Source organism: Martes martes (genome assembly GCF_963455335.1).
Source record: "Martes martes genome assembly, chromosome: 4".
Classification (NCBI taxonomy): domain Eukaryota; kingdom Metazoa; phylum Chordata; class Mammalia; order Carnivora; family Mustelidae; genus Martes; species Martes martes.
Genome location: NC_137891.1, coordinates 101,159,725 through 101,186,986, shown reverse-complemented (window position 1 = coordinate 101,186,986; position 27,262 = coordinate 101,159,725). Strand labels below are relative to the sequence as shown.

The 27,262-nt window shown below is 39.5% G+C and overlaps 1 protein-coding gene across 2 annotated transcripts in view; it reads right to left on the bottom strand.

The window, feature by feature from the left end:
* Nucleotides 1-214: 214 nt before the first annotated feature.
* VAV3 (vav guanine nucleotide exchange factor 3) overlaps nt 215-27,262 on the bottom strand; it is a 363,312-nt gene continuing 336,264 nt past the window's right edge. Inside the window, exons 25-28 of one of the 2 annotated variants that reach the window (XM_080800646.1) lie at nt 22,944-23,073; nt 5,340-5,423; nt 3,129-3,280; nt 1,514-2,491 (exon numbers count right to left, since the gene is read on the bottom strand). In XM_080800646.1, coding sequence (XP_080656772.1) covers nt 2,450-2,491; nt 3,129-3,280; nt 5,340-5,423; nt 22,944-23,073 — 408 coding nt within the window. In that variant the 3' untranslated portion in view covers nt 1,514-2,449. Of the gene's footprint in view, nt 2,492-3,128; nt 3,281-5,339; nt 5,424-22,943; nt 23,074-27,262 lie in introns of both variants that reach the window. The other variant, XM_080800645.1, reaches the window with a different exon arrangement.

Here is a 27,262-nt window from a genome sequence, read left to right as displayed (position 1 = left end):
TTAGAACAGTGTGCTACACATAGCAAACAGGTCAGGGGATATTATATGTGACCACCAAGCATATCTTATAGGTCACTGTTCATAACTGAGGCAGCAATCCCGAGCTAAATCTAAACAGAATTAGGGCTTTTATTCCCATGTTTATTATGAGGTTCGTATTGCTGAATTATGGAATTGTTCATGGAAAGCTCTTCAACTCTCAAGAAACCAATTCAATGCAAGTAGTAACTATTTATTGTATCGACATATTTACAAAATATTACAAAGTGAAATACCACTCTAATTCACCATATTACACAACGGCTGCTCACCGGCAAGACAAAGCATATGGAAAAAAACATTTACTTCCATCTTTGGTATTAGAAATCTACATAAATCCGCAGCATTTAAAATTTCCAATACAAAGTATTAAACATAGACAAAGATGTAATCGGTAATGTCATGAAAAAGGGCCTAAAGTCCTCTGCTAGGAAGCCTCCAGGTCCATGAAATGCAACGAGAAGACCAAACACCACTTGTAAGGGAGGGGGGTCTATTGGCTAAAATAACAATAAAGGAAACAGTACATGCTACAGTACTGTACACAGGAGCATTTCAATTTGTGTGACACGACTTTCTCCACAACAACATGTGGCTGGCAGTAACAGACCAAACATTCCCGAGACACAGAGTTGCAGATAAGACTTCATAGGAAAGAATCTACTCCAAGAGAACACCTCGAGGGTACAACTTGACTATACAGAACATTTTATAAAATTCACTTTTGTGATCATTTACACATATACAAAAACTTAACTGGTTTTAGCAAATAATAACTTTTCTAAAATGTGATCACAGTTTACATAATTCTGAGGTAAAGGTCCTGAATCTATCTTTTGAGAAGTCCTAGCTCACAAAGGTCTCTGAAGGGGTATGTGTCTACTCAACAGCGAGTTCTAGAATTAAGGTGGGTCGGGGAGAGGGCAGGCCACACCTATCTCATATGTCAGAGATGATCTAAAATTTCAGAACCAAATGTTCTTAGTTTGGCTCTAATAGTTAATGCTTCTAATGTTTTGGCTTTGTTGTCTTCAAACATGAAACACTCTCTGAATCGTGTCAGAAGGAGACTTCTGCTCTGAAGAAAATATGTCATCAGGAAAAGGCCAAGTTAATGTCTTAACTTGACTGTCTTGACTGAGGACTCTGTATATCCCAGGAAGAACACATTTAAACTTCTCACATAAAAAGTAAAAGCTTGGTCAAATAAATGCACTGAAAAACTGATCTTCCTACCAGTTAGCGCATATCCCAAAAGGGCCAGCAGATGGGAAAGACTTAGTGAAAGCCGGGAGCCCACAGTGAGTAAGACCAGGAAAGGCTTAGTGACCCTCCTGTCCCAGAAATGCATAAAGGACCCAGCTGTGTTTCCCTTACAAGATCCTCAGTGAAGTTATTTGTGCGACTGTAAATAGTCCAGGAAAATGTGAGATTCAGCAGGTATGTACCGGTTTTTTTTTTTTTTCTTTTTTTTGGCAGGGGCTGGGGGGTGGGGGGATGGGGCAGGTGGGAAGGCCTATGTTCATAGATGTCACTCTATAAAATGATTACTCTCAATTATAGCCCTTGATCTGTTTCTGTAAACATCACCTTACCCAGGTTACTTGAAACTACCTAGAACATACCCAACCCGGATTATTTAATCAAGCACACATTTCCAAAATAACCCTACGAAATCATGAAGGTTGTGAAAATTTAATATGAAGACACTTGCTTTTATGTACGTTTTTTCAAAAAGAAGTTTGCAAATATAATCAGAACATCAAATGAATAATTAAAACCCCTCTGGGATACGTCACTTATGAAGCGAACCTGAGCATTTGCCTCTTCTAGTTTATCACGAGTCACATCTGGGGGTAAAAGTGTTTGCCAGGCAGTGAGTCACCTTGTGAGGCAATCGAAGACAGGAGTAGTGTTGGACCTTTCCCGTGAGCTGCCCAAATAGCAAAACTCGAATTCTTCCTCATGCTGGGAAAAGCAAAATGAAACTTCTGCTTCTTTGTACCACCCAAAATTCTGGCAAATGGCACGTGAGAAGAAAGTAAATATGTGTTCCACATTTACTAATAGCTGGCATTCATGGTGTCTGACCACACGGAGTAAAAAGCAACATGAGCCAATATGTTTGCAGGGCTCTTTTGGGAAAAGAAGCTTTGGGCTCTGCCCTGGTCCCCGACAATGACAGACTGGCAGGCTGTTTCTTGCACAGCTCGAGGCAAGCCATTAATCTGTCAGTACCAGCATCTTTAGAAATCCCAGCATTAAGACTTAGGAGGGGAAGAGGAGGGAGGAGGTTGAATAGCCAGAAATGTGGCTTTTTAAACACTTCAGTCAATTCACAATGCTGTGCAGGCTTCTACGTATCCCTTCTCTGAGATTTCTGGTGCCGGGTGTGACGCTGGAGCGCGATTTATTCATCTTCTTCCACGTACGTGGATGGAAACCAGCCCACCTAAAAAAGAAAAGCAGCCACCGTTGCAACATGACTTTGCATCTGGCATTCCAGAGGGTTCTACAGAGCATTTCGTTTTTATAACACCCCGATTAAGCTGAGGTTTTATGGCCACTGTAGGAGGATTGATTTAACTGCCCTAGAAGCCTGATAGCATGAGTGATAGAGACAGAGGAATAAAATAAGCCAACACAGTGTTCTAATCTGGTCACACAAACAAATATGTAAATTAAGTGTAATAAGAGCTCTCCTACTTAACACTTCCTGTTTCTGCTGCAGAACAGGATACAAAGACAGAGGTGCTAGGGCCCGTTCTTTCCAGTTTAGATCAGCAGCCTCTTATAAATATTCTGTAGTCCCCATAAAATTTATACTCTGAAGCTTATAGACTAAAAAGAACTGAAATGTTCCTCAATTCTTTTCCAAAGAGGAAGCCATCAGACTTTCCCAGGTGAACTTTACTTATGCCACGATCATATTTCTTCGACATATTTTTCTTGAGTGCCTGTTTTCAGGGAGGACCCCCACCGTGCTCCATAGTCCTGGCTCTGTGGGGTGAAGGTCCCCGCAGGGTGTGCCAATGACTGCTGGGTCCCCTTCATTCACCCGCACGAGCACATCGAGAAGGTCAACTCACCCTGCCATTGACTTCTCCTCTCCACCAGCCATTCGCACTCATCTTCGTGTAAATCTTCACCACATCTCCCTTCAGCAAGGACAACTCTCGCATGTCTCTGGCACAGAAGTCATACCGCGCGATGGCAATGCCCAGCACTTTTGGGCTTAGCACTGTAAAGAGATGATGGCGAGTAAGAACTGACTTGTGGTTTCACACCCACCAGTGCCTATGCAGATGAGTGTTCTAGATGCTATCAAAATGCACGGCCATGATTTCACTACACACTAGTGATAATGGTGGAGGAGCTTGAAAGCAGCACAACTGCTGTTTCAATTCGGTCAGGTGTAGTAGTCAAGTTCACTTCATAATGTTTAAAGAACCATTGTTCTGCTTCATTCTTCACAAAGACCTCAAAACAGAGACTAGTTTTTGTGGAAAAAAAAAAAAGTTAATATCTAAATTACAGTCCAAGTCGAGATAGAGTCTAAAATAACTAGCATAAATTTCCTATTGATGGCACAGAAATCCATTTCTAACGAGACCCTCTCAGGTAAAAGCTTTACATTTTTACCTTATAATTTCAATGGAGACTCAAAACAACCAAAGGTTTTGCTCTGAAATTCTCCTCTTGAATCCATGTCATTACTTCTAGTTAAATGGCTCTTCCTCCCCCAATCAGCCTTTTTTGGAGTGGGGGGGGGTTAAAACTATTTGGGGACAAACTCAGTTGTTTTATAAAGGATTTCATGTTTCATTGGAAGGATGCATAAACACCATCAATTTGTCCTCTTTCTTTCAAACAAATACTGTAGGTATAGAAAACTTTGCTGAAGAAATGTACTCAAAAACAAGATGTCAGAGTGTTCATTTGCTATATTCAGATCTGTTTTATGGTAGGAGAAGAGCTAACTTACTCCCTGTCCTAACCCACCCTGCCCTGAAAGAAAAACTCTGTTCAAGCTGTACGCTTGTTCTTCTCCAGTGTTCTGTGACACATTTCATACTAACTTCTCTACCTGTTGCTCCTTGGGGTTATAAAATGTTTTCAATTATATGTGCAGTGATTCTGAGAATCACTCACCTGGGAATGGTGGAACTTTATAAACCTTAAATGGCAGAGGAACGGAAGTATAAGAAAAAAGAAACAAATGGGAAATGCCACACATCTATATTTTTAACAGTTCCCAGTGCCCAGGCAGCCGTGGTTACGACTGGCGTTAGCCTGAAAGGGCCTGCCCACTTGGAGACAGGATCGCTGGCCTATTACTCAGAGCTTTGCCATGACAGTTAGCTTTTGAGTCTCCAGGTGTCTATCATGAGATAAACGAAGAGCAATGCTCTAGATTTCAGAACTGTAAAGGGAGTAAAAATAGGTCATTTTATTTTACTGTTCAGACACAAACCACTTTAATAGTTTTCTTACTGAAACCTGTCCCATTACTGGGGCACTACTCTCAGAGTTGGTGCCCATAAAAACACCCCCGCGATGGAAAAACCAATCATCAACGTAAACGTGCGACCTTGCACAGGTCTAACACTCGAGGTCACGCATTTCTCATCTATAAAATGAAAGATCTCTGCTAGCTGACGTCTAAGTTCTTTTGGTACTAGAGGTTATGATTCCACTGGGACTTACAGGTTAATTTTTAAAAATCTGTAAGAAAACATACTTGACCTAGCTATAATGTACTCCCTACAAGGCACGTAAACAGCCATCAAATTCTCGGGCTCGTGACAGAAATCAAGAGCAGAATGCTTGTACACAAGCTGATGGGCACTGCTCATCCTCCCATGCGACATGATCTTCACTTTTCTAGTTGGACACAAAGTTAGGGTTTTGGTTCTGTTTATTTTATTAATGGAACTATGTAAACATTGGCTTTTCCTCAGCTACAATTTCTGAGCCTCAAGAAAACTAATGATTTTAGTAGAGTGGTCCATCTCCCTTTGTATTTTCAGCCTTAACCCTTTCCAACCTCTCCCCCAACAGATTAAAAAAAAAATAGTGGAAATACATAAAATGAGCACACACACAAGACCAGAGGAGTGAGATGTCATGACAGACAATGACTTTATGACAGAAAAGAGGAAACTACACAGTGGGAATGTGATTCTAGGGACTACTTGTGAGGAGATGCATCTATACGAGAAGCCATACACAGAAGTCAAAATATTTTATTTGCAAACAGAAGCAAGTGGAAAAGACATATAAAAGCAGTAAAGCAGTACCTGACCAGAAAGGAGTGGAAGAAGGGGGAACAAAGCTGTAGTCTGGAGGAGTTACAAAAGAAAAGCCACAGAACAAAGAAGGGGCTTAGAGAAAGAAAGAAAAAGAGAGAAGCAAAAGAGCATTTAGGTAATGGCAAAAAAAATATCTCAACACATCTATTTGGTTGTCTATAATCATAAGGAAACAGTCACATCAAAGTTGGAATCTCAAGCTTCGCTTTTATCCACTTCTCCCCTATCACCATTTCTAAATAAAGGAGAAGCCAGATTTTTACATTTTGACTGACATTCATTCTGAAATTTAGAGTGGTCTATCCCTTTGCAGGTGAACACAGCATACCCACTTCACGGGCCATCTTTGAGCCCCTTTCCATCCAAGGATGGTCTTCTTTTGATGTGATGCACAATTCCCACTTTGTTACCCCAGTGGAAAGGGGGAACCTGTAAATTCTTAATGGAAAATATGCTTCACATCAAAACTGATATAAAGAGGCAAGAGCCTCAATGAAACATGCAGAGCCCACAGGAAAGTCACTCATACGGTTAGGTACCACCCCAACCCCCAATCAAGCATGCACATGCTAGTTTATTTACACACACACACACACACACACAATGTCAATCATTCCAAATCTTATCATATCTGGAAAAGTAAATACATCCTCCAATTTCAGGAATGTATGGAAAAGTTCTATGTAAAAACTCTACCTTCAGAAACTTTTTGCATTACTTTCAAATAATAAAAGCCGACAGTTATCAAGTGGGTGTGAAGTGTTAAACGCCATCCTCCAGGTTTTATATTCAGCACTTAATTTAATCGGCCCAACAATTCAAAGAGGAAGGTACTGATACCGCTTCCCCTTGATCTCTTAGAATGACCTAGATCAAAGCCAGGCAGGAGGACTTCAGGGTCCAGGCTCTCAACTGCTGCACTGCTCTGAGTCTAGCACTCTGCTCCAGGTCCCTCCCCAGGTGGTTCACAAACTCTACCTCTTAATGCCATGACGCCATGGTAAAGGAAAAGAAAGGCATTTTCTCCCAGTATTTATTCCCCCCTTCAGGCCTGTAATAGGTTGTTTGGTCAGGCTGTGTTTGCCCAAAAGGCACACTTCATTTCTCCGTCTTCTTGCAGGGCTATGCAGCTATATGACTGAGTTCCTGTCACTGAGACAGAAGCAAGGGTATCGTGAGGCAACTTGTGGGACCTTTCCTGGCGAGGCAGCTGGCACATGCGTTCATTCACCTTTCTTTTGGGTTCTTTGTTCTATCCTGCTGTGTGGAACGTGAAAGCTACCATCTGGATCCATGAGAAGAAAGGCCACACTTTAAGGACAGTAGCTCCTAAGTTTGAGGGAAGCTGAGTTACTGAAGATTTAATGGAAGAGATGACCTGCCCCACAGACATGGACTGACCACTTCCAGGTTTTTACAGTAAAGAGAAATAAAGGTCTAGCCTGTTTAAGCCAATGGTTTTTGGATTTCTGTGACTTGTACCTGGACATAATCTAAACAGTAACAAAAAGTTTGTAGGACCAAGGGTGAGGTGAAAGTGGGCTAAACAAACCAGAATGAGTACATATAATCTTGCAATACATTCTATTTCTTTCAGGCCACTGACGGATTTGAGAGCCCCAGAATTCTCCCGAAGGTAATATTCTTGTCGGGAAGGGGTTCTGTGATACTTATGAACGGCAGTAGCTCATGAAGGGGATCCTCAGGTACCATCTAAGCAGACCAGCCATGGGAATTGCATGGGATTCAGTTGCTCTTGGAGCCACGGGCTATGAATAAGCACTGATGCATTCACGACACTTTCCTCATGAATGGCCTTACATATTTACTTTTAATCTATCCTGAAGCATATCCTTGTTGATAATCAAGTTTCTTTTCTAATCCACTGCACCTTCCACATTACATTTTAAAAATTTTAAGATTCAGTGGTACATGCCTTTACAACTAATTTTCCAATCTGCTCAATTCATTTATTGCAATGCAACATAACTGGTTTAAATTTCCTTGAGATCCTGTTATACTCACTATTAGAGAGAGGAAGGGATGCCATCTCTAATTTAATGAGAAAAATGGCTCATATCTAACTGCATTATCTGCAGAAAATCTGGTGCCAAGACTTCTACCCCAGGTTTGTGAGAACTTAAATTAGTATCCCCCATTCTACACATTACTTCTGGCAAGTACTGGAATTTTCTCCTTGAACTGCTTTCTAAGTGTCCATCCTTGATTATCTCTCTGGTACTGTTTTACCCATAAAGTAATAAAAGGAGACTGTATTTCTTCAAAATTTCTAATGAAGGTAATGTAAGTCAGCAGTCTGAAATATAACAAGAGATAAGTTAGCTATAGAAGAAAGAAAGAAAGAAATAAGAAGTCAGTGAAAACACAATTAAATGCAATTTAAATAATTGATAGATAGAAGATCAGATAACCTGTTTCTAATTTAAAAATATCTTACTTTCTTAAGTAATATGGATAATGCCTCACTATGCACAGTAGACATGAATCAGTTTCAGATACATAATATCAGTGTGCTACCCTCTCCCTTATATTACCCTAAAAGTTTTATATACACTGGCATTCACGTCTAGTGGCCACAATTAAAATCTTCTTCAATCTCATCTAAAATATTATCATCTTATATCGTAAGATTATTATAATGGTAATATAATGGTAAGATTATTACCATTATAATGGTAGCTATTTCCCTTACGGTTAAGCCTTGTTTCTGCTGGCTTCACTTGAGACTAATTTTTTCCCCCAATGAATGTAACAGATTCTGGGATATGCCCTGGGTCCTCAATTCACAGACTGTGAATTCCAGTCTGTACTTTCAGATGTCTTCATGATACTACCAGGAAGGACCACCATTATCTCTGACGCAACCTGCCTGAAACCAAAATCATCATCTTCCTCCTTGTAATCTAGCTCAACCTTCCACAGTTTCATCTTTTCAATGACTTCCATATTCTTAGCAAACAACCCTTGCAAAGTTAGTATGCTTTTTATTCACAGCCCTCCTCCTCTGAAATATGAAGTTCTTCCTTCATTGAATTCTCAGCTCTACCATCCCAACCCAGGTACTTACACCATTTCTAAACTAAGACAACTCTCTCCTTTTAGTATTCTTGGTCTGAACTTTGTTTCCATCCTATTCTAAACACTGCCTCCCAGCTACTCACGATAAACAGAGATTCATCATTCCTTTTCCCAGATTATGAAATCCAAACTCTTCCCTTGAATTCCATGGCAATTCATAGTCTGGCTGTTCCCTGCCTTTCTAACCAGATCAACCCATCATTTTGTCCCATAAATTCTTCTCAACCAGACCAGCTGGTGGGAACCCCCGCCAAGGTCCTCGGCTTTGGTTTCAACTCAAAACTTCTGCTCACTCTGGAAGGCTGCTCCTCTGCCTTGCCTCTGTTAACCTTAACCTCCTTGTCTCCAAAGCTCCGCTCAGGCCCTTTCCACAAGACTTCCCTGACCAAGCCAGACAACACTGGTCCCCTTCCTTCCTTGTTCTTTCTAGCCATCTGTAGGTGCTTGTGTCATGGCACTCCGTGGCTTACTGCTTAATTACTGCACGTGCTGCTGTGTGGTAGACCCAGTTAGTTGGTCTCCACAGGATTAGGCCCGGTGTTCAGCTACAGAAGCTGCTGAATGGACAAATATCTCAGCAGGGTATTTAATTTTGCAAGCTCCTTCTGTCTCCTCCTCCTATTCATTTAGCTCATCTTTGCACACGTAACTGCTCAAAAAGACTTCCAACAAAAGCCAGCACAACACAAAAAAAAAGAACATGAAATATGTTCAGGTTTTATTCCCCAGGATCCCTGAGAACCCTAATCTATCAATGATATTCCTACAATCACTGCAATTTTTTCAGAGATGCCGAACAGCTATTAAGCACTGTCTGTCCCTTGGCATTAAGCGTACTGTATGCCCGAGGAATCTTCTTAGGGGTAAAAGGTTAATCAGTTTCTCCTGCCACCCAGAGCATCGCTCTCAGCCAAATATTTGAAGGACGGGTAGGGATGCTTTCTAGTTTTCTACACATTGTAGCATGACTTATCATTGCCACTCTTCCTATATATTAGTTTTCAGTGCCTTTGAGTCCTCAATTCTCATGCACTGGCAAAACAGCGTTTGAATGCCTGGTATCTATGGAGACAAGAGTATAGAACAACATGTTCCCTTGGGAAGTATGGATTTAAATCCAGATGTAAACTATGTCAGAATAAGGTATTTGATAAAAATTTTTTTTTTTTTTTTTTTTTTTTTTTGCAGAGTGGCTTAACCTGCCATATATAAAAAGGATATAAAAACACATTTACATCCTTACTGACAACTTAGCCACCTATTTCTAGGCACATATACAAACACGTTTTCTCCATCAAACGCCTATTATACCAAGATGCTGCTAATGTAAGAATTACATAGATAGATGCCTATCCTGGAATGGAATTAGAAACAGCCAAGTAACAGTAGGATTCAAATGAGAGTGTTGAGGTGAATGATTATCTCTCATCCCTTTCACTTCCTGGGCTAATATTCACTTCACCACCCAGTATTACAGATAGTTTGTCTGTTAGTACACTGCATCATGTGGGGAAGCTTCTGGAGAGAAAGAACTCTTCTTTTTCCTATCTGTGTCCTCTGAGACAATGTTAAGTCTACGTTGAGACCTTTATCACTGAAGTAATCATTTGCAAACTGCATGCTTTAATTGAGGGCCTAACTTTCCTCTTTCCTCAAACACTTTGAGCTCCTTTCTAGCACAGACAAAGGAGAGCCTTACTCAGAGACCAACACACTCAGGCAGGTGTCTCTGGCTATTTTTCACATGACACCTGGCACTCAACTGGACTAACATTGATGGGGTATGAGGAAGTGAATGACTCATAGTTGATTGACTTAATATTTCTCATTAGGAACTATGAAGAATACAGTCAAATATTATTTATCAACTGTTCCAAGTTAAGCAAACAAAACCTAAAATACGACTTCTTTAACTGAAACAGAAGTTACCTGTTAATAAATTGGGAACAGAAGCTATCAGCATAGCCACAATCAACTGGCAAAACACTACTGAACAGTAGTCAGTTCTGAGACTTAACTGAGAAAACAGAGCCACAGAAGTGTATCAAGTAAGAGGAACACAGTGCTCACACTAGAATAAAAAAGCGCTCGTGAATTGGTATTTGATGCCTATACTTCTGTTGTCAAGGCTAACTAAACATTGCTTTAATGTTTTAGCTCTGCCTGTATTAGGCTATTCATGTTCATGAACAAATGAAAATCTACTCAATTTTCAATACTATTTGAAATGTATACACAATAGAGAACAAGCTCAATCAGTACTCTTCCTTATGGCACTAGTTATCAAATCATAAGGTAGTTCTGAACTACTACTACGTGTATAACTGAACATGACCCTAAGCATTTGCTAATTATTCTCTGAGATAGACATTCCATGTGTTTCTCTCTATTTAGGTTGTAACAACAACGTGTTCACACTCACTTATGTAACATGAAACTGTTAGTCAAGATATCAGGCAGTTGGGCCGATGGTACTGTCATCAATGCAGTGATCCCTGTGAATCTGCTGCCCAGCAGTGGCCTTGAGAATAATGATGTTCCTATGTGGGACACTCTGATGAGCAATCCAGTAGACTCTTTTTACCAAGACTGTCTACAGATGGCCTAGCAGCAGAGAACATGCTGAGAATTTAATGAATGTTTAATTTAAATTTGTGGTTCTTAACCTGGTTTTATTTTAGAACTTAGCCATGTCTTAGACATAATGTCAAAAATTTGCTCCCTCGTTTTCCAAAAATGTTCAGTGCTTATTGTATATTTTATATATTGTCCCTGAAAAAAATAATTTAGATTGGCTTAATTTCATTGAATGTGGGCATCTGGTAAATGGACCAATCTCCTTGAACCTGAAATTCAAAGGTATAACAAGGAAAACTTGCATCTAGAATCACTGGAAAAAACAAACGGCTACTTTGTATTCAGTACTGCATGGTATATAACATATAAAGCCATTAACAAGAAAAAAAATGAGTAGAAGGCCTTTCCTATTGTTATAGAAAATCAAATCATTTGACATTTCTAGGAATTTCTGATTATTTATAGACATCTAGTTTATCATGACACAAACTTGATTCTAAATCCTCACTCTAAAAATAATTGACAGACGTTTATTAGAAAAAACCACTGATGTGCCAAGTATTGTGCTAAGGTGATACTGGAGATGTAACAAGACAGAGCATCTGACTTCAGAAGAGCTTAGAGATTTGTGAAAACACAGACACATACAGAAATGATAGAGATGTGAAAGTAGTCATTGTGGATTGAGAATGCTATGACTAGACTTTAGGCTCCATCTGAGCCCCTCCTCAAAAAAATCTCCAATCTTCCACCTGCTCAGGTCAAGAACCTTAGTCATTCTTGAATCTTCTCTTGCTATTCTATTTCACACCTGATGTGAATTTCCTGTCGCATCACATTCAAAATCCATCCCTCACATGGCAGCAGTTGCTCCAAGCTGCCTACCTCTCGGCAGGGGTGCCGCAGGGACCTCCTTACTGGTCTTCCTGTTTCTACCTTGTCCCCCACTTCTTCACGATCTTCTTTCAACAAAGAAGCCAGGATAATCCTGTTAATACTTAAGGTTCAAATCATGTCTTTCCTCTCCTTAGGTCCACCAGTGGCTTCTCATTTCTTCCAGAGTAAAGACTAAAGTCCTAAAAGGCCCCGCATGGCCTGGCCTCCCTTACTTGTCCTTCTGCTCTGGCCACAGTGCACAGGTCCTACACGCTCCTTCCTTTGCGCTGGCTACTCCCTCTCTCACTTGAGTCTTGAGTCAAACATCACCTTCACAATGAAGATGACATCGTTGCTCCAAAAGAGAGTCGTGGAAACTGCCCACTCGTGCCAAGTGGTACAGAGAGAAAACGGGGCTTATTGGGCGGGGGGGGGTGGGAATGACACATAGGCAGACAAGTAAGTAGAGTGCACCCCAAGCTCCCACTGTCCTATTGCTTAGGTTGGGCATGGATGGTCTGCACACACCACGGTCAAAATTCTGACAGTCTACTTTACAGACTGATAGTGTATTTAGGCAAGTTTGTAAGTTTGTTATGGACTGAATGTTTGTGTTGCCACTATCCTACCCCCGAATTCATATGTTGAAACCTAATGCCTAATGTGATGCCATTAGGCAGTGGGACTTTTGGGAGGTGCTTGGGTCATGAGGATGGAGCCTTCATGAATGAGAAGCTCTTATGAAAGAGATCTCACCAAGTTCTCTAAGCCCCTTCCACCATGTGAGGATAGGTGGTATCTTCTGTGAACCAGAAAGCAGCCTCTTGGCAGACACTGAATCTGCAGGCACCTTGATCTCGGACTTCCCAGATTCCAGAACTGTGAGCAATACATTTCTGTTGTCTTTAAGCCACTCAGTCCATGTAATTTTGTTATGGCGGTCCGCACAGACCAAGACACAGGTCCTACAAGTGGCCTGTTAGAAAGGGGAGCTTCTGGAGCCAGTGGTGTCAGCCTCTCCTACTGTTGAGACAACTCAGAACTGCTGAACCAGCTTTCTGCTCAACTACCAAAAGGAGGAAAAATGAGCCCCCAGTTTTGTTCCTCATCCCCCTACCCCTCTACTTAAAGTACTAACCCGCCTCTGGCACTCTTGAGTATCGCTGTTATATTTTTTTCCAGAGCACTCACCAACTTCTAATATACTTAGGACCTGTTTTTATCTATTACCTGCCTTCCTCACTAGCATGTAAGTTCCACAAAGGCAGAAATGGTTTTCTGTGTGTTGTTTTTTTTTTTCCACTGCTGTGTATTCTCCAGCAATTGAACAATGCGAATAACACCTCCCCTGAATTAGGTTCTCAATAAAGATTGGCTGAATAAATAAAATCTTAAAAAAAAAAAAAAAAGATCAGCTGAATGAATGAATGAATGTGGGGACCTATGGAGGGGCTCCTGGTGAGAGCAGACAGGGAAAGAAGTTTCTGGACTCATCCCAATAGGGAGAACTGTACCCTATGAGGAAGAAAGAAAAAAAAAAAGAGGGGGAAATGAACTGGAGAAGACTGAACTTTGCATAGGAAGACTGAGCAAACTCTGAACCAACCAGTCAGGCAATACAGGAATCTTTATGCTCAATCCTGGCAAATCTGAGTGCATTTCTAGCTGGCCATGATGGCAACCGAGGTGGCCACCATGCATATGAGAGGGAACTGAGTAATCTGAGGTAGTTTATAGGAAAGACAAAGATAGAAACACAGTGGAGAAAGGGGGGAAAAGCACACCAGAACAAAGGTTATCATGGTAGAGAGAATATATTGTATATTTACTTTGAGTAGCTCTTAAGAGATGAACTATTATATGTAGGTACGGTACATTTCTAGAGCAATATAAGAAAAAAGTTTTCATTTCGTTCAAAAAATAAATTGAGTGCTTTGTACTGCATTAGACATGAAGTCACCTGACTGTTCAAGCAAAGCCTGAGGATGACCTCTCAGGCGTGTCATAAAAGGTGCCTGTTTGAAAAAGCCTGGACAGGTGAGGCACCAAGGTGCTTGGTACAAAAATCCCCCCTGCATCCCTCTCAAGTGTTCAGACATTAAGCTAAACTGCAGGTCACACTTCAGGGGTATGAGAGAGATAATACATGGTGCAAGCAGATGCTCAAAAATGTTGAATGCATAAAGGAATGGATGAAAGGAAAACCAAGACAGTTCTGTACTCAATTTCACATGCTGTTGGAGAGAAGCAAGTTGCAGAATTAAGACCTGCTCCCTTCCGCAGACGTGGAATCTGGTGGGGGAAGCTGGTATCAGTGGCAGGTACCAAAAGAAGAGAGCTCTCGGCATTGTTTCTCAAAGCCAGGAGCCTTGTCCAAATTGTAGGAAGGAAAAAAGGAATTCACAATTTAGATAAACTTCTGTGTGTTTCATTGGCTAAGAGAGACTAGAAAAGCCTTGGATCAGGGCTGCCATACAAGGGTACTACAGTCAGTCAGGGAAAAGTATGCACATTGATCGAGACCAGTTTTTAATTTAGAACATAAGGTCTATGGGAAAGGACAGTATAAAAGATAAAAAATATTAAAACGTATAGCTGCTTTTTGAGCTTTTAAACGTTAAAAAAGATGGCTTTGAATGAGATTATCTGTATCTGTAGAATTTCCATCTGTAAGCTCTATTTCTGAAGGGACCCTGAGTACTGGCTACTAATTTTTAAAGCTATCAGGTCCAGGATAAAAATGTCTTACAGTAGCTAGTAGGGCTCTTGAGGTAAGTAAATAAAAACGGGGAGCCCAGCATGACCTGATAATGAAGATGCCCAACTGTAGTTGATCAGTCGCCACAGTAAATTCTGTGGGCATCATAGACACGCTGAGGAAAAAGAACATAAAAATGTCAGCAAGGCGTTACAACTGCCTTAGCCCATAGAAGAGTGTGTATACTGAGAGAATGTAGCTGAAGCCCAGGATATGGAAGTGGGGGACCAAAGTCCCAAGGAGAAGGGCTTTATAGAAACGTTAAGAGGGGTCCAGCGAGGCTCGTGTAATGTTTCGCGCTGGGGGACAGTACTGGAAGTGGTGGCAGGAGCAGCAGGAACAGGAAGAGCTGGGACATAGAGCATTGCCCATGTGCCAGACGTGCTTCTAAGTACCTCACAAACACCACTTCTTTTAACGCTCATCAAGCGGGCATTAAAGCTCATGAGTCAGCATTGCACGCTGAAGTAAACTAGGGAAACTCTATGGAAACTGTCATTTCCCTTGTCACATGAGCAGCACTTGTGGTGCATCTGTCTGACAAAGGAAACCTTCCGTGGCACTTCTTGTGGAGCTACGGTTCACAGAACTGCTGGAGACATTAATGTACTTAAAAGGGGCCTGAAAAACATTAATCATCAAATTATTAAATATCAGACAGAATTATTGGGTTCTTACGTACCAAATATTTTATATGAAGTTTCAGACATGTATCTTGGAAACTCTCATTGGCTTAGAAGTGCTTTCTCTTAGGAAGACAGTGCATTTTACTGCAGGAAAGTTACAATCCATTTAAAACATTTCATTGTATTAAGGTAATGTTTTCCTTCTAACTCCCATCCATTGACTGACTACCTGTCTACCCTAAAAAGGTAAGTCCTCTTACCACTCTAACTTATAAATAATTTATAAACCATCAGTTATAAACAAACAAAATAAGGATGGAAAAATTTAAAGAAGAACTTTAAACTGATACAAGCTTGTAATTGGTTGAACGGTGTACCTCCTACCCTATTCTAAAAGATATGTCCTCCAAGAACCTGTGAATATGATCTTCTTTGGAAAATGGGTCTTTGCAGATTAAATTAAGGATCTCAAGATAAGAGATGAGGTCATCCCATGTTTGTGGGGGAGGGTTTCTAACTTCACTAAGGTGGGCTCTGAATGCAATGACAAGTGTCTTTTTAAGATAGTGGAAAGGGATATGACACACAGAGGAGCTGAAGACAGTTGAAGACAAGGCAGAGATTGGAATCATGTCTCTATAAGCCTCGAGATGGCAGAGACTGCCAACGGCCACCCAGAAACTATAAAAAAAGGCATGGAATAGATTCTTCCTCAGAGCCTCTAGTAGACACCAATCCTGCCAATACTTTGATTTACAACTTCTGGCTTCCAGAACTGTGAAAGAGCAAAATTCTGTTATTCTAAGCCAGCCAGTTTGTGGTCATTTTTATGGCAGCCCAAAGAAAATATTACAATGGGGTTGAAACAAACAGTTACATTGTCAGAATAAAATGGAGTCATACCCAAATGCCAAGTGATCAAGGAAAAAAATGACCAAAAACTGAGCATAAGATAAGGGGATCGGAAAATAAGGGTAGGTGAGAATGGGTTTGTTGAATTACAAGGGTGAAAAGGTAAAAAACTAAATGAAGTGGATGTTTGACATAAGAAACATCATCCCCTATTACACCGTGATTAAACTAATAAACAGTGGTTAAGGCACTGTCAGGCTATTTCAGGAATTATCAGAAACATGAAAGCTCTATTATGCTCTACTGAGTTAAATAAACACAAATGATACAAATTCTCCAAGTTCCTAACACCCTGGCTAAAATGAAGTTGATGAACCTTGTTAGATGGTTAGGAGAATAATGGAGATCCATGTGTGGAAGGAAAGAGACCACACTGGGGTGAAGCTGCCCAGGCTCCGGCTTCATGTCCTGCAAGGTCACTTGTGTCGTCCCAGTGACCAAATGGAACCTTTGTTGGTTTTTGAAGAATTGCTATAGTATTTGTCATCACACCAAAAGGAACATACTGATCTATATTTTATTTTCAAACTGCCCCATTTTTCCATGCTTTTTCAAATATCAACTATACATGCTATTTTAATACCTGCTATGTCTCCCATGGGCCTTATTTTCGGACTTCATTTATTTAGCCTTTTCTGAACACATGCTTCCTGAAAGGCACTGTGCAAAGGGTAATGTGAGAACTGAGGAGCAAAGGAGTTGGGTTCCTAAGCCCTGAACGAACATGACACCAGAAGAAATCACTAAACCTATATAAAAAGAATATTACGTGTTGTATGTAAACTATGAAACAGAGGTGTTAATGATTCATAAAACTCTTATCTTCATCCCAGACCACTCTTTTTGGTGCCAACTGCCTACTGAAATATTGAGGATGCACAGAAACTTTTGGGCAAAACAGAATGTATCCCCCTTTTCCTTGATACCTGTTAATAGCTCTTCTGTTTCCTGGTCAATAGCTTCACCATTTGCCAGTTATCCAAGGCAAGTACTTGTGTATCTTCCCTGTACTGCTGCTACCTTGATTCCCTTATGCAATTAATTCAACTTCTAGAAGATCTCGAAATCCACCATGGTCCTTCTCCACTTCGCACTCTTGTTCAAACCAGCATCATTCCTCCCTTGGACATCTACAATGACTTCCTAACTCATCTCTGTGCTGGCCATGCCTCCCTCTGAGCCCCTATCATGGAGTAGATAGTGATCTTTTTTTTTTTTTAAGATTTTATTTATTTATCTGACAGACAGAGATCATAAGTAGGCAGAGAGGCAGGCAGAGAGAGAGGGGGAAAGCAGGCTCCCCGCTCAGCAGAGAGCCCGATGCGGGGCTCAATCCCAGGACCCTGGGATCACGACCTGAGCTGAAGGCAGAGGCTTTAACCCACTGAGCCACCCAGGCACCCCAGATAGTGATCTTTTAAAACAACGTAAACCAGTTCATATCATTTTACATTCCCATTGTATATATTAGAATGCATTCACTATGCTCCAAACATGCTGACCTCCCAAGTCCTTCAACAAACAGAGTTACTTGCTGATTAAGGGCCTTCACACAAGCTACCTCTCCACTGTGGATTTTCCCTACTCTCCACTACCTGATACCCTGCCAACCCACACAGACCCTTTACGTTTCACCTACATGTCCCTTCTAACTGCCCTCCCCTGACACTACATGTAAGGTAGGCTCTCTTGTCCTACCCTTTCAGCTGTGCTTTGGCTTCACAAGACTTGTCAAAATTCGTGATTTATTTGTTTTCTGTTTGTCCTTGTCCACCAAATTGTCCATCCTATTCACTGTTTTAACTCTAGCATTTGGCACGGGGCCTGGCACATGGCAAGTGCTATATAAATATTTGTTGAATAGAAGAATGAATAAATGAATAAGCAAATAAAGTGAAGCCATTGATAAGGAACAGATGGTTTCAAATAGGACCGACTCAGTACTCAATACTCTACATACGCCCAATTCAGTGCACCAAGCGCCCCCTGCACAGGTAGCAGGGGAAGGAAACAGGATGCTGCCATTTCTCTTTCAATCCTGTTGGACTCATACATCTAACGGGATTATCTCCAAATCTGAACATTTTACTTCCAAAATGATTCATTCTGAAAGTAGCAAGAATAATACAAAGAATTCCCATATACTCTTCACCTCAACCTCCTCAAATGCTAACATTTACCATGTTGGTTTTATTCATCTCTGTTATCTTTCCCGAACCATTTTAAATACACTGCAGACGTAATGCCTTTTACCTCTAACTACCTCAGTGTGTATTTTCTTTAAAACTAAAGACAGTTTCTTCTTGTATATAAACACAGTACAATTATCAGCAAAAAATTAATTACTATTAATCTAGAAACTTCAAAATTTGTTCACTGTCTCATGTATGTCCTTTAACATACATACATATATACATAAATGAATAAATAAAATTTTCAGGCCCAGGATTCAATCTAGGACACATTGCATGTACTTATCATGTCTCTGCAGTCTGTTTTAATCTGATACAATTCCTCAGTCTTTGTCTTTCATGACATTGACCTTTTTGGAGCACATAGGCCAATTATTTTGTAGAATATCCTTCAAACTGGGTTTGTCTGATGTTTCTTCATGATTAGCTTCAAATTATGCCTTGTGGGGGCAAGAGTCCCACCAAAGTGATGCTGTGTCCTTCTTAGAGCATCACATTATGAGGTACACGTGATCTACTTTTTCTATTATTAGTGATGTTAACTTCAATAACCCGATTAGGATTTCTATTTCTCCTTTTGTTATTATTAGGTTCTTGTGAGAAGATACTTCAAGATTATGTGAATATACTAATAACCAATGTTTTTTCTAATTAGCCAACTCTACTATATGGTCCAACTAACTCTCCATAAATAAGAACTTGCAAAAATATTTCAAGTCTGCTTATGGGTCAGAAATAGCTAATCATGCAACTTTTCCTAGTGTAATGGTCTATTAACATTCTACCTTCCCTCCTTCCCTCATGCACACAGAGAAACCTAGAGTGCTATTTTTTTAAGAACACAATAAAATATCTAATCTCATTCGTCATTCATCAGGTGAGAAAGCCAAATCCCAGACAGGCTAAGTGACTTGCCTAAGGTCAGACAGCTACTCGGTAGAAGACCTGAAAATAATTAAGTGCTCATTGTAGAGCAAGAAAAGCAAAAGTCAGTTTGGCGCCCTTCAAATATATAAGCCCTACAGGTACACCTGATGCAGTCTATGGCAGATTCACTGTGGCAGTTTTTGGAGAGTAATGGGATTTTTATACAGATCTGCAGATTATACAGTAATGGGATTTTTATACAGAGCAGAACACATTCCGAGGAGCCACTGTGGTTTCTAGGGAAGCACCATAGCTCACTGCTCTGCCCGAGTATTCTGTGTTTTCTTCCTTTCTCTCTTGTTCTTCTCTCTTGGCAACATTTATAAGCCATTCCAAAGGCAAAAGTAAAGTCTCATAGCTCTGGGAAAGAGCACTGCCTACAATGGGCTCCTAACCCAGAACTGGCATATGCTCCTTGCCCAATATCTTTATGAATGTTCTTTTGCATTTGCAGGGGATAGTTCTGCCATTACCTTATGTTTTACAAATTCAAAAAATAGTTGGTAATATACCCAAGAATATTCTAACCTGGACAAATACAGAAGCAAGCAGCCCCTTCTACAATGCCCTGGGACTTTCTTTCCCAAGGTGATCATACTATTTAAGAAAACAAAGCAAACAAACAAACGAACAACAACAACAAAACTAGCAGGTTTGAGGAGTTGGAACTCCAGTCTCAACCTCTACCCAGAACACAGGGTGGACAAAGACATTAGCTTGCCTGCTCTGCTTCCTCCAAAACCTTTTAGAAGTAATGGAGAGGTCAGTGTCCTATCCAATCCAGTAACCCAAGGTAATATTTCTTGGTAAAAATTATTTTTAAATAATATTTACCAGCACACCCAAGCTATGAACAGAGGTCAGGACTACAAAGCTATCCCACACAATCCTCACACAGCATTCTTTCTTCCTGCTTCTGAGAAGCACAATGTGCCAAAAAATAGAAGCAGTGTTGTCATTAAGGGTTAACTCTCAATCAGGATTTGTTATAAATTGAGGTATATTTAAAAAATCATAAAAGCAAAGATGTGAATTTCCAGGAGTTAGAATTAGTAATTCAACTCAGAAATGTAGGGAAATGTTTGCTGTGTTAGTGGTACATACCAGTGGTGGTAGTAGCAGTGGTTGTAGAATCGCGGCAGCTGATATTTATTGTTTACCATGGACCAGCACTGTGCCAAAGGCTTAGAGCTCCTCATTTAAACCAGAGAACCACCTGAGTGTTCTTATTTTATACAATGGTATAAAGTAAATGGAACACTGGGATAGTATTCTAAATTTGATCTAAGATTATAATCATGCTGCATGGTAATGACTGAGTAATCTTGGAGTCCAGACCATTGTGCAATTATTGCTGACTAACAGACTAACTTACTCCCTCGTTTCTTTCTGGTCACTTTATAAGGGAGGTCTTCCACAATCACCCTATATAAAAAGAGCAAATTCCCATCTCATACTTGCTGAGTGTCCCCATTCAAATAGAAGCTCCATAAGGCAGGAACTTGTCTTCTCAACTGCTAAAGCCCAGTACCTAGAACAGTGAGTGCCATGTCTGTGTTAGGTGTTTAATGCATATCTGCTGAAGGAATGAATAAATGAATAATTGATCAACAAAACCAAACTCTGACAAAGATTAATTTTAAATGAATGATTTGTTTTTACTTCTTGATTTTAAAAAAGTGTTCTGTGGTAGGCTCACCAGAGTCTTTTAAAAAGACTGGGCGGGGAATATTGGACTGCATGACTCTATTTGTTGAAAAATTCCCTGTAGCTCACATTCATGTTCAAAATCATTCTGTTGCCTATACTCTTTTTGCTTTAAAAAAAAAAAAAAAGGCAAAAAGCTGAAACTCCATTCCTAGTGGCTAAGAAAGTTTGAGCATTAAATACTTTGTTGAATATTAGAGACAAATTTTAGATTAGGCAACTCTGCTCATCGTTGGACAACATCCTCTGAACACCTACAAGTGCCAAGCACAGAGAAAGTGCTGGGAGTAACCACGCAGTGCAATATGAGGGCTAATGACCTTCCACTAATATGGGACATCTGCTCTCCCTGATTGCCAACCTCTCCCACCTTGGCTTTCTAGAACTAAGTGAACTCAAACAAACAGGATTTTTAGTATAACTGACCTCCTTGGCAACTTTTATCATTTCCTGCTGGTAGGAAGGCAAAGTAAAGGACAGTAGAAATTTATACTTTTCATTTGGGGAAAAAGGTCATAACTTTGGTAGACTCTTAAGAAATTCATAGGAATGAAAAAGATATTTGTAGGAAAATTGTTTTTTGAGGAAAAACTTCCATTTTTAAATGAGTGGAAATTATGGCTTATATGAGAATCTAAGATAATTGGGTAACACTGGGCTAAAAAAGAGATAACTTTTTTTTTTTAAGTTGGCTCCATGACCAACCTGGAGTGCAATTCGGAACTTGAACTCACAACCCTGAGATCAAGGCTTGAGCTGAGACCACATAACTGACTGAGCTACTCAGACACCTCCAGAAAGATAACTTTTAATAGGTATTTAAAGCTTCAAAATAAAGTGCATTCTGACTACGTTCATTACTCAAGCTTGGTCATTAATTACTGATCCTTGTGAAAGAGAACAGCGATTAAGTGATTCAAACAGAAAAAAATCTGTCAGTTGATGTGACAAAGTACTTGTATATTTACTTATATATAAGTGTATGAAATTTTACTGATGTTGTTAGAGCCCTGAGTGTTTCCTGTTTCTCTTTCAGTTTTTGCTTTCAGAGGAAAAAAAAAGTTAAATTTATATTACACGGTGCAAATTCTTTTTTCATATACCCCTAGATATTCTTGTTTTGCTTAGGCTAAGGATTCTAAAAGTAATAAAGTTGTATTCATTTCTCCTCCAAAAGAATTTTACTTAAAAAAATGATATTAACATAAGGAAAGGAACTCACACTTTATTCATAGCGTTTTTCATCACAATGTTCTCTTTACATGCTATGTCTACTTCCGGGAAGATTATGTGACATTAAATAGTGATGAGAAAAAAGTTTTGACTTGAACTCACCCTCACACTATCAGATGCTTTTGGATGGTGTGCTAAGCTTTTGTGATTAGCTGTGGCACAGTACTCATTCTGCAAGAAAGTGGCTGATGTCTACCTGTAAATACTGGCATCAGAGGAAACATGCTTAGCCATTTCAAAATCCTGAAACTAACCATTGAAATAGGATCATAAGCAGATTTGGGATACCAGGTGAGATGGGCTAGCTGCACAGCAGCCTTGCTTAGATACCATTAACTCAAACAGCACTATGACCACAAACACATATGAGTTCAAAGGAGTTGGGCTAATATACAAATCACTCAAAAGTACAAAACTTACATATTGACATATCCTTCACACTTCTGATGATTTTCTAAACACAAACATGACTTTTGATGTGGCACAGAGAACTTATGGTCTAGACACGTTCATAAACCTGTGGGTCCATCTGATTTTGCTTAGCTCTACAAAAAAGTCCTGGCTAAACAGATCAGTGTATTAACTGGTTATACTCCAAAATTTGGAATGAAGATGTTTAATGTTCTTGCGCCTCCAATCCAATCCTTAAGGGACAGCAAATTGTGTTCCGAATTGCAGTACTCACAGCTGTTGCCTGCTCTATTACCCCTCTGTCCAGCTGAATGTTCGGGCTCCTTGTATGGAAACTGTAAGGTCGTATCCAAGGTTCTGAAACCTTCTTTAAGAGAATGATGCTTGTAGTACTCCACAAGTTCCTTTAGGATAAAAGAATTAACAATTATTTTTGATAAGGATACTTTTATTCTCAAACACATGAACTCCCTGAACACATAATTATGTACAAGAGGAGGATGACTGATTTGATGCCAGATTTTCCAGAAGTGTATGGGAGGGTAAGTAAACAATCATCTTTCCCTGCTTTCTGGATGTACATGGCACCTAACTAACTAGTAATCATCCTTGTTACTCAGGCCGGCCATTGGTAATGGGAGTTACCGCCTACTGTTATTCATGGATAGAGAGCATCCTGTTAGTCTTTAGTCAGATGTGGTCAATGAAAAGAAACCATACTAAACTTTAATTGCAGAACAGTAATTATTGTTCTTATTTATGAAATACTTGCTTTTCTAAACAAAAATAAAGGGAGCAGCTGTTTGCTGAATATATAGCAATTTCTCATTTCCTGCATTTTCTTTCAACATAGCAGAAAAACAAACTTGATTTTCAATGTTCTTTTCCGCAGTAAACCAAAACTGATAAACCACAAATGCCCCCTGACATTATTTCTGGCTTACAGTGAAGTGTTAGTGCCCTTCCATAGCTCTGCACAGCATCTGCTACTTAGAGAGGTCAACAATGTAGTACTTTGCATTTTCCCTTACACCTAATTTGCCTTAAAGATACCCAAGCCTAGTTGAATAACCATCCACCATCTTCCATACTAAAATTTCAGAAATTTCTCTTAAGATGTCGGTTTCGTAGATTCTGCACAAATCTAAATCCTTCTATTTTAAGTAGAAAAATGAATAATAATTCATAATGGAAAGATGCATATTATTATTAGATGAGTACTATAGGTATAATGTTTCTTAGAAATAACTAAAATAAAAAGCGATATCACTTTTAACCTAATTATTTGGTGCTTCTATCAACATTTACAACAAATAGGGTAAAAGTAACTTATTTCTTCTAAACCACACTGTCATCAACTCAGTACCTCCATTCAGAGGTTATGTTCAAAGTTCCCCAAAACAAATCAACTGAGACAAAAACCACCCAAAAGAAGCGAAAAAGAATCATCAATGATTTCTATTATTTATGATTTACATTATTTATGGCTAACCTTGGATGAGTTATAGAATGCATTGTGTGGCGTGTTCCAGGGTCACTAAGATTATGAAGATAAAGCTACTGCCCTCTAGGACCGCTCACTCTTGAAGGAAAATTAGGGGTTATGGACGCTCAAAGGCAAGAAAGAGCACTTCTTTTTGTGAGCCCCATGGAGAGAATGAGGGAATGGTTCATGATAGAGGTAGCTTGGCTTAAACTGAATAACAGGCAAAACTGCAAAAGCTAGGAAGGCAGAAAGGATTGCTTTAAGTAGACCAGTCAGTCTAGGAACAGACATAAAGGTGATTGAGTAAAGATCACATTCATAAACACAAAGCAGCATGGTTTGGCTGAAGCACTGGGTAAAGCAAATGGAGATTCTTCAATTCCCACATCTGTAAAATGGGAAGAATGCACCAGTGCACAGACTATCATAGAGTGTCTGGCATGTGTGAATAATCATAACTATCACCACAATCCCATATGCCAGGACCTTTACAGGGCTTTGCACCATCTCCACACAATAAACAAGAAACAGGTTTAGTCCCCATTGATAGTCAAGTCTCAGAGAAGTTAATTGACTTGTGCAAGGTTGAACAGCTGATGTCTGTCTCCAAAGTCTGTGCTCTTAACTACATCTTACTATTAGCAAGTATTGCTTGGCAAATGTAAATACAAAAAAATGGAGGCAAAAGGGCAGGAGCATTTTCTAAATGTCCACGATATACCATGAACTTTGTTATCTTAGAACTAAGATGTTAAGGTTTTACATACTTCACATCTATAACTATCCCTATTTATCTATCATCATTTATGTTTCTTCTATTATTTCTTTTTTGAGCCTAGATTATGGTGGTCTTTGAGGAAGCAAAGGAATCTGGAATCTGACCAACTTGAAAAGAAAAAGAATCAAAATACCAGAAAGCAGCTTATATCCTCAAAATGGCTTCAATAATCAGAATGTGGCATTTGTATTATGGTGATTTTTAACATGGTTTGCAAAGTCTAGAATTACATTCTAGAGACTAATATTATTTAATGCTTTTAAAAAATAAAAGGCAAAATTTTATAAGGTCTCTGCAAGAACTGTACATACATATACATCATGTTGCTAATGCAAATGATTACCAAAGTGTTCTTTTAGTCTTATCATTTAAACTAAGTAAAATGTGTTCTTTAACAAAAATATGAAAATAAACCTGAAAGTAACTATAAGCCAATAACTTGGAGCTTCAACATAATTTTGTTATAAATAGTATGAATTTTATGCATTATAATATTATGGATTAGTAGGAATTAAAGTTTATGTGAAGTTGGCAAGAATCCACAGACTTACCATACTGAAAAGGACTTGGTGATCATTTCATACCTTCCCATATCCAAATTTTATGGAAGGAAAAAATGACTTTTCCAAGGCCTAGGGTCATGCAGCTTGGTAAGCTGCAAATACTCTTTTATCACTTCACTAAGCATAGAAGATATTTTAGTTCCATTTTTACAGACTTATGTGGGTAAATCTTCCTACATGTTTTCTGACTGGGTAGAATTAAATTGTGCCACCATGGGTCTTTTCCAATTTATGCCTTTATGCTTTCTGTATTTTAGTCTAATCCACCCCTGCTTTAGCAGTCATTGACCTTCAGGTACTACAAGTAAATAAGAAGACGCTAAACAAAAGAAATCGCTAAGCTTTCCTTATCTCACACTGACACAGCAGTGTCAACAATTCAAGTCTCTCTGAAAAATAATGAGTGAGAGTCAGTCATTCCAATTACCAAGGAAACAGGCAATGGAGATGATTTATAAACAGCATTTGGACATGGATTGTCTGGCATACATGAAAATTAGAACAAAATTAATGCCTTGTAATCTGGATATAGAAATTCATTTAGAATTTGAATTTAATGACTAAGAAAAACAAAGATTTTGATTAGCCAAGCTATTGAAACCCAAAGGGAAAAGCTTAGGTCATAACCACCTAAGGTCAATCTTCTCTTTGAGAAACTGGCTAATTTAGAACAAGTTCTGGAGTTTGCTTCCATTTCACATCCTTGCCAAATTAAAATTTAATTCCAGGCCCTAATAAGTTTCATAGGTAGAAGCATATAACTTTACCACCCATAATGGAAGGATTAGGAACCATTCTCAAGCAACAACTCAAATGCACAGACCATTATGTACTTATAATGGAAACTGTGTTATTTGACACCAACATGATGAAAGGCAATTCCTTGAAGTTGTGTGATCCTGATCTGGAGAAGCCCTTACACATTGCCAGGGTGAAGTCAAAGCTGCCTATTAATCCTCTCTCCCCTTCCAAACAGCCGGTTTGCTAGAACAGGAGCCATTCTTTCTGATCAAGTACCCATGTGGTATTTTTGAGTTTAGGTGTAAAGGACAGCACTACTGTGAGTTCTTGCTACCAACGGATTTACAAATTTGAAAGCTTCTTTAGAATAGTGGAGTCACTTTGAGTTCTGCAAAAACGTAACGATTCCATAAGGTAAGGATGCAATATAACTTGGTTCAACAAAAAGAGACAAAGAGGAGGGGCAGCTCCAGACTATGGTTCGTTGGTCTCTTCAGCAGTTTTTACAGTTATTTGCTAAACCTGTCAAAGTATTTATCCAAGACACAGTTTTTCAGCTGCTTAGCTTTCTTTTTACAATTATATCCTTTTGCTAGTATTTTTTAGTTTTGTTGTAGTTATGCTCTTAATTCTGAATCCCCTCCCTTTAACCCACTGTGCTATGTGCTTCCCTTACATAAGACGCTTTCCTCCAGATATGGAAGGAAAACAACATGCCTGCATCTCTAGCAGTGGCATTTAGGATATTTTACACATACCATATAAGGGGAGCCTGTTTTAGCTCCGTGACAGTACTTTTAATTCCCTTTCCAGAACATCACTGCAGAAACTTTTGCTGCTCTCTGGTACACATTATTTAAGGACGCTGGGGGTCTGCTGCTTATCCTAGAATCACAGTTTTTTATGTAGATAGGGCAGTGAGGACCTATGTCCACTAATCCAGGTCATGAAGTATTTACTGGCTTTTCACTTCTTAACCTCAACTGCTGATGAACTTTCTGGAGCCGAACCAAGGGACACAAAGC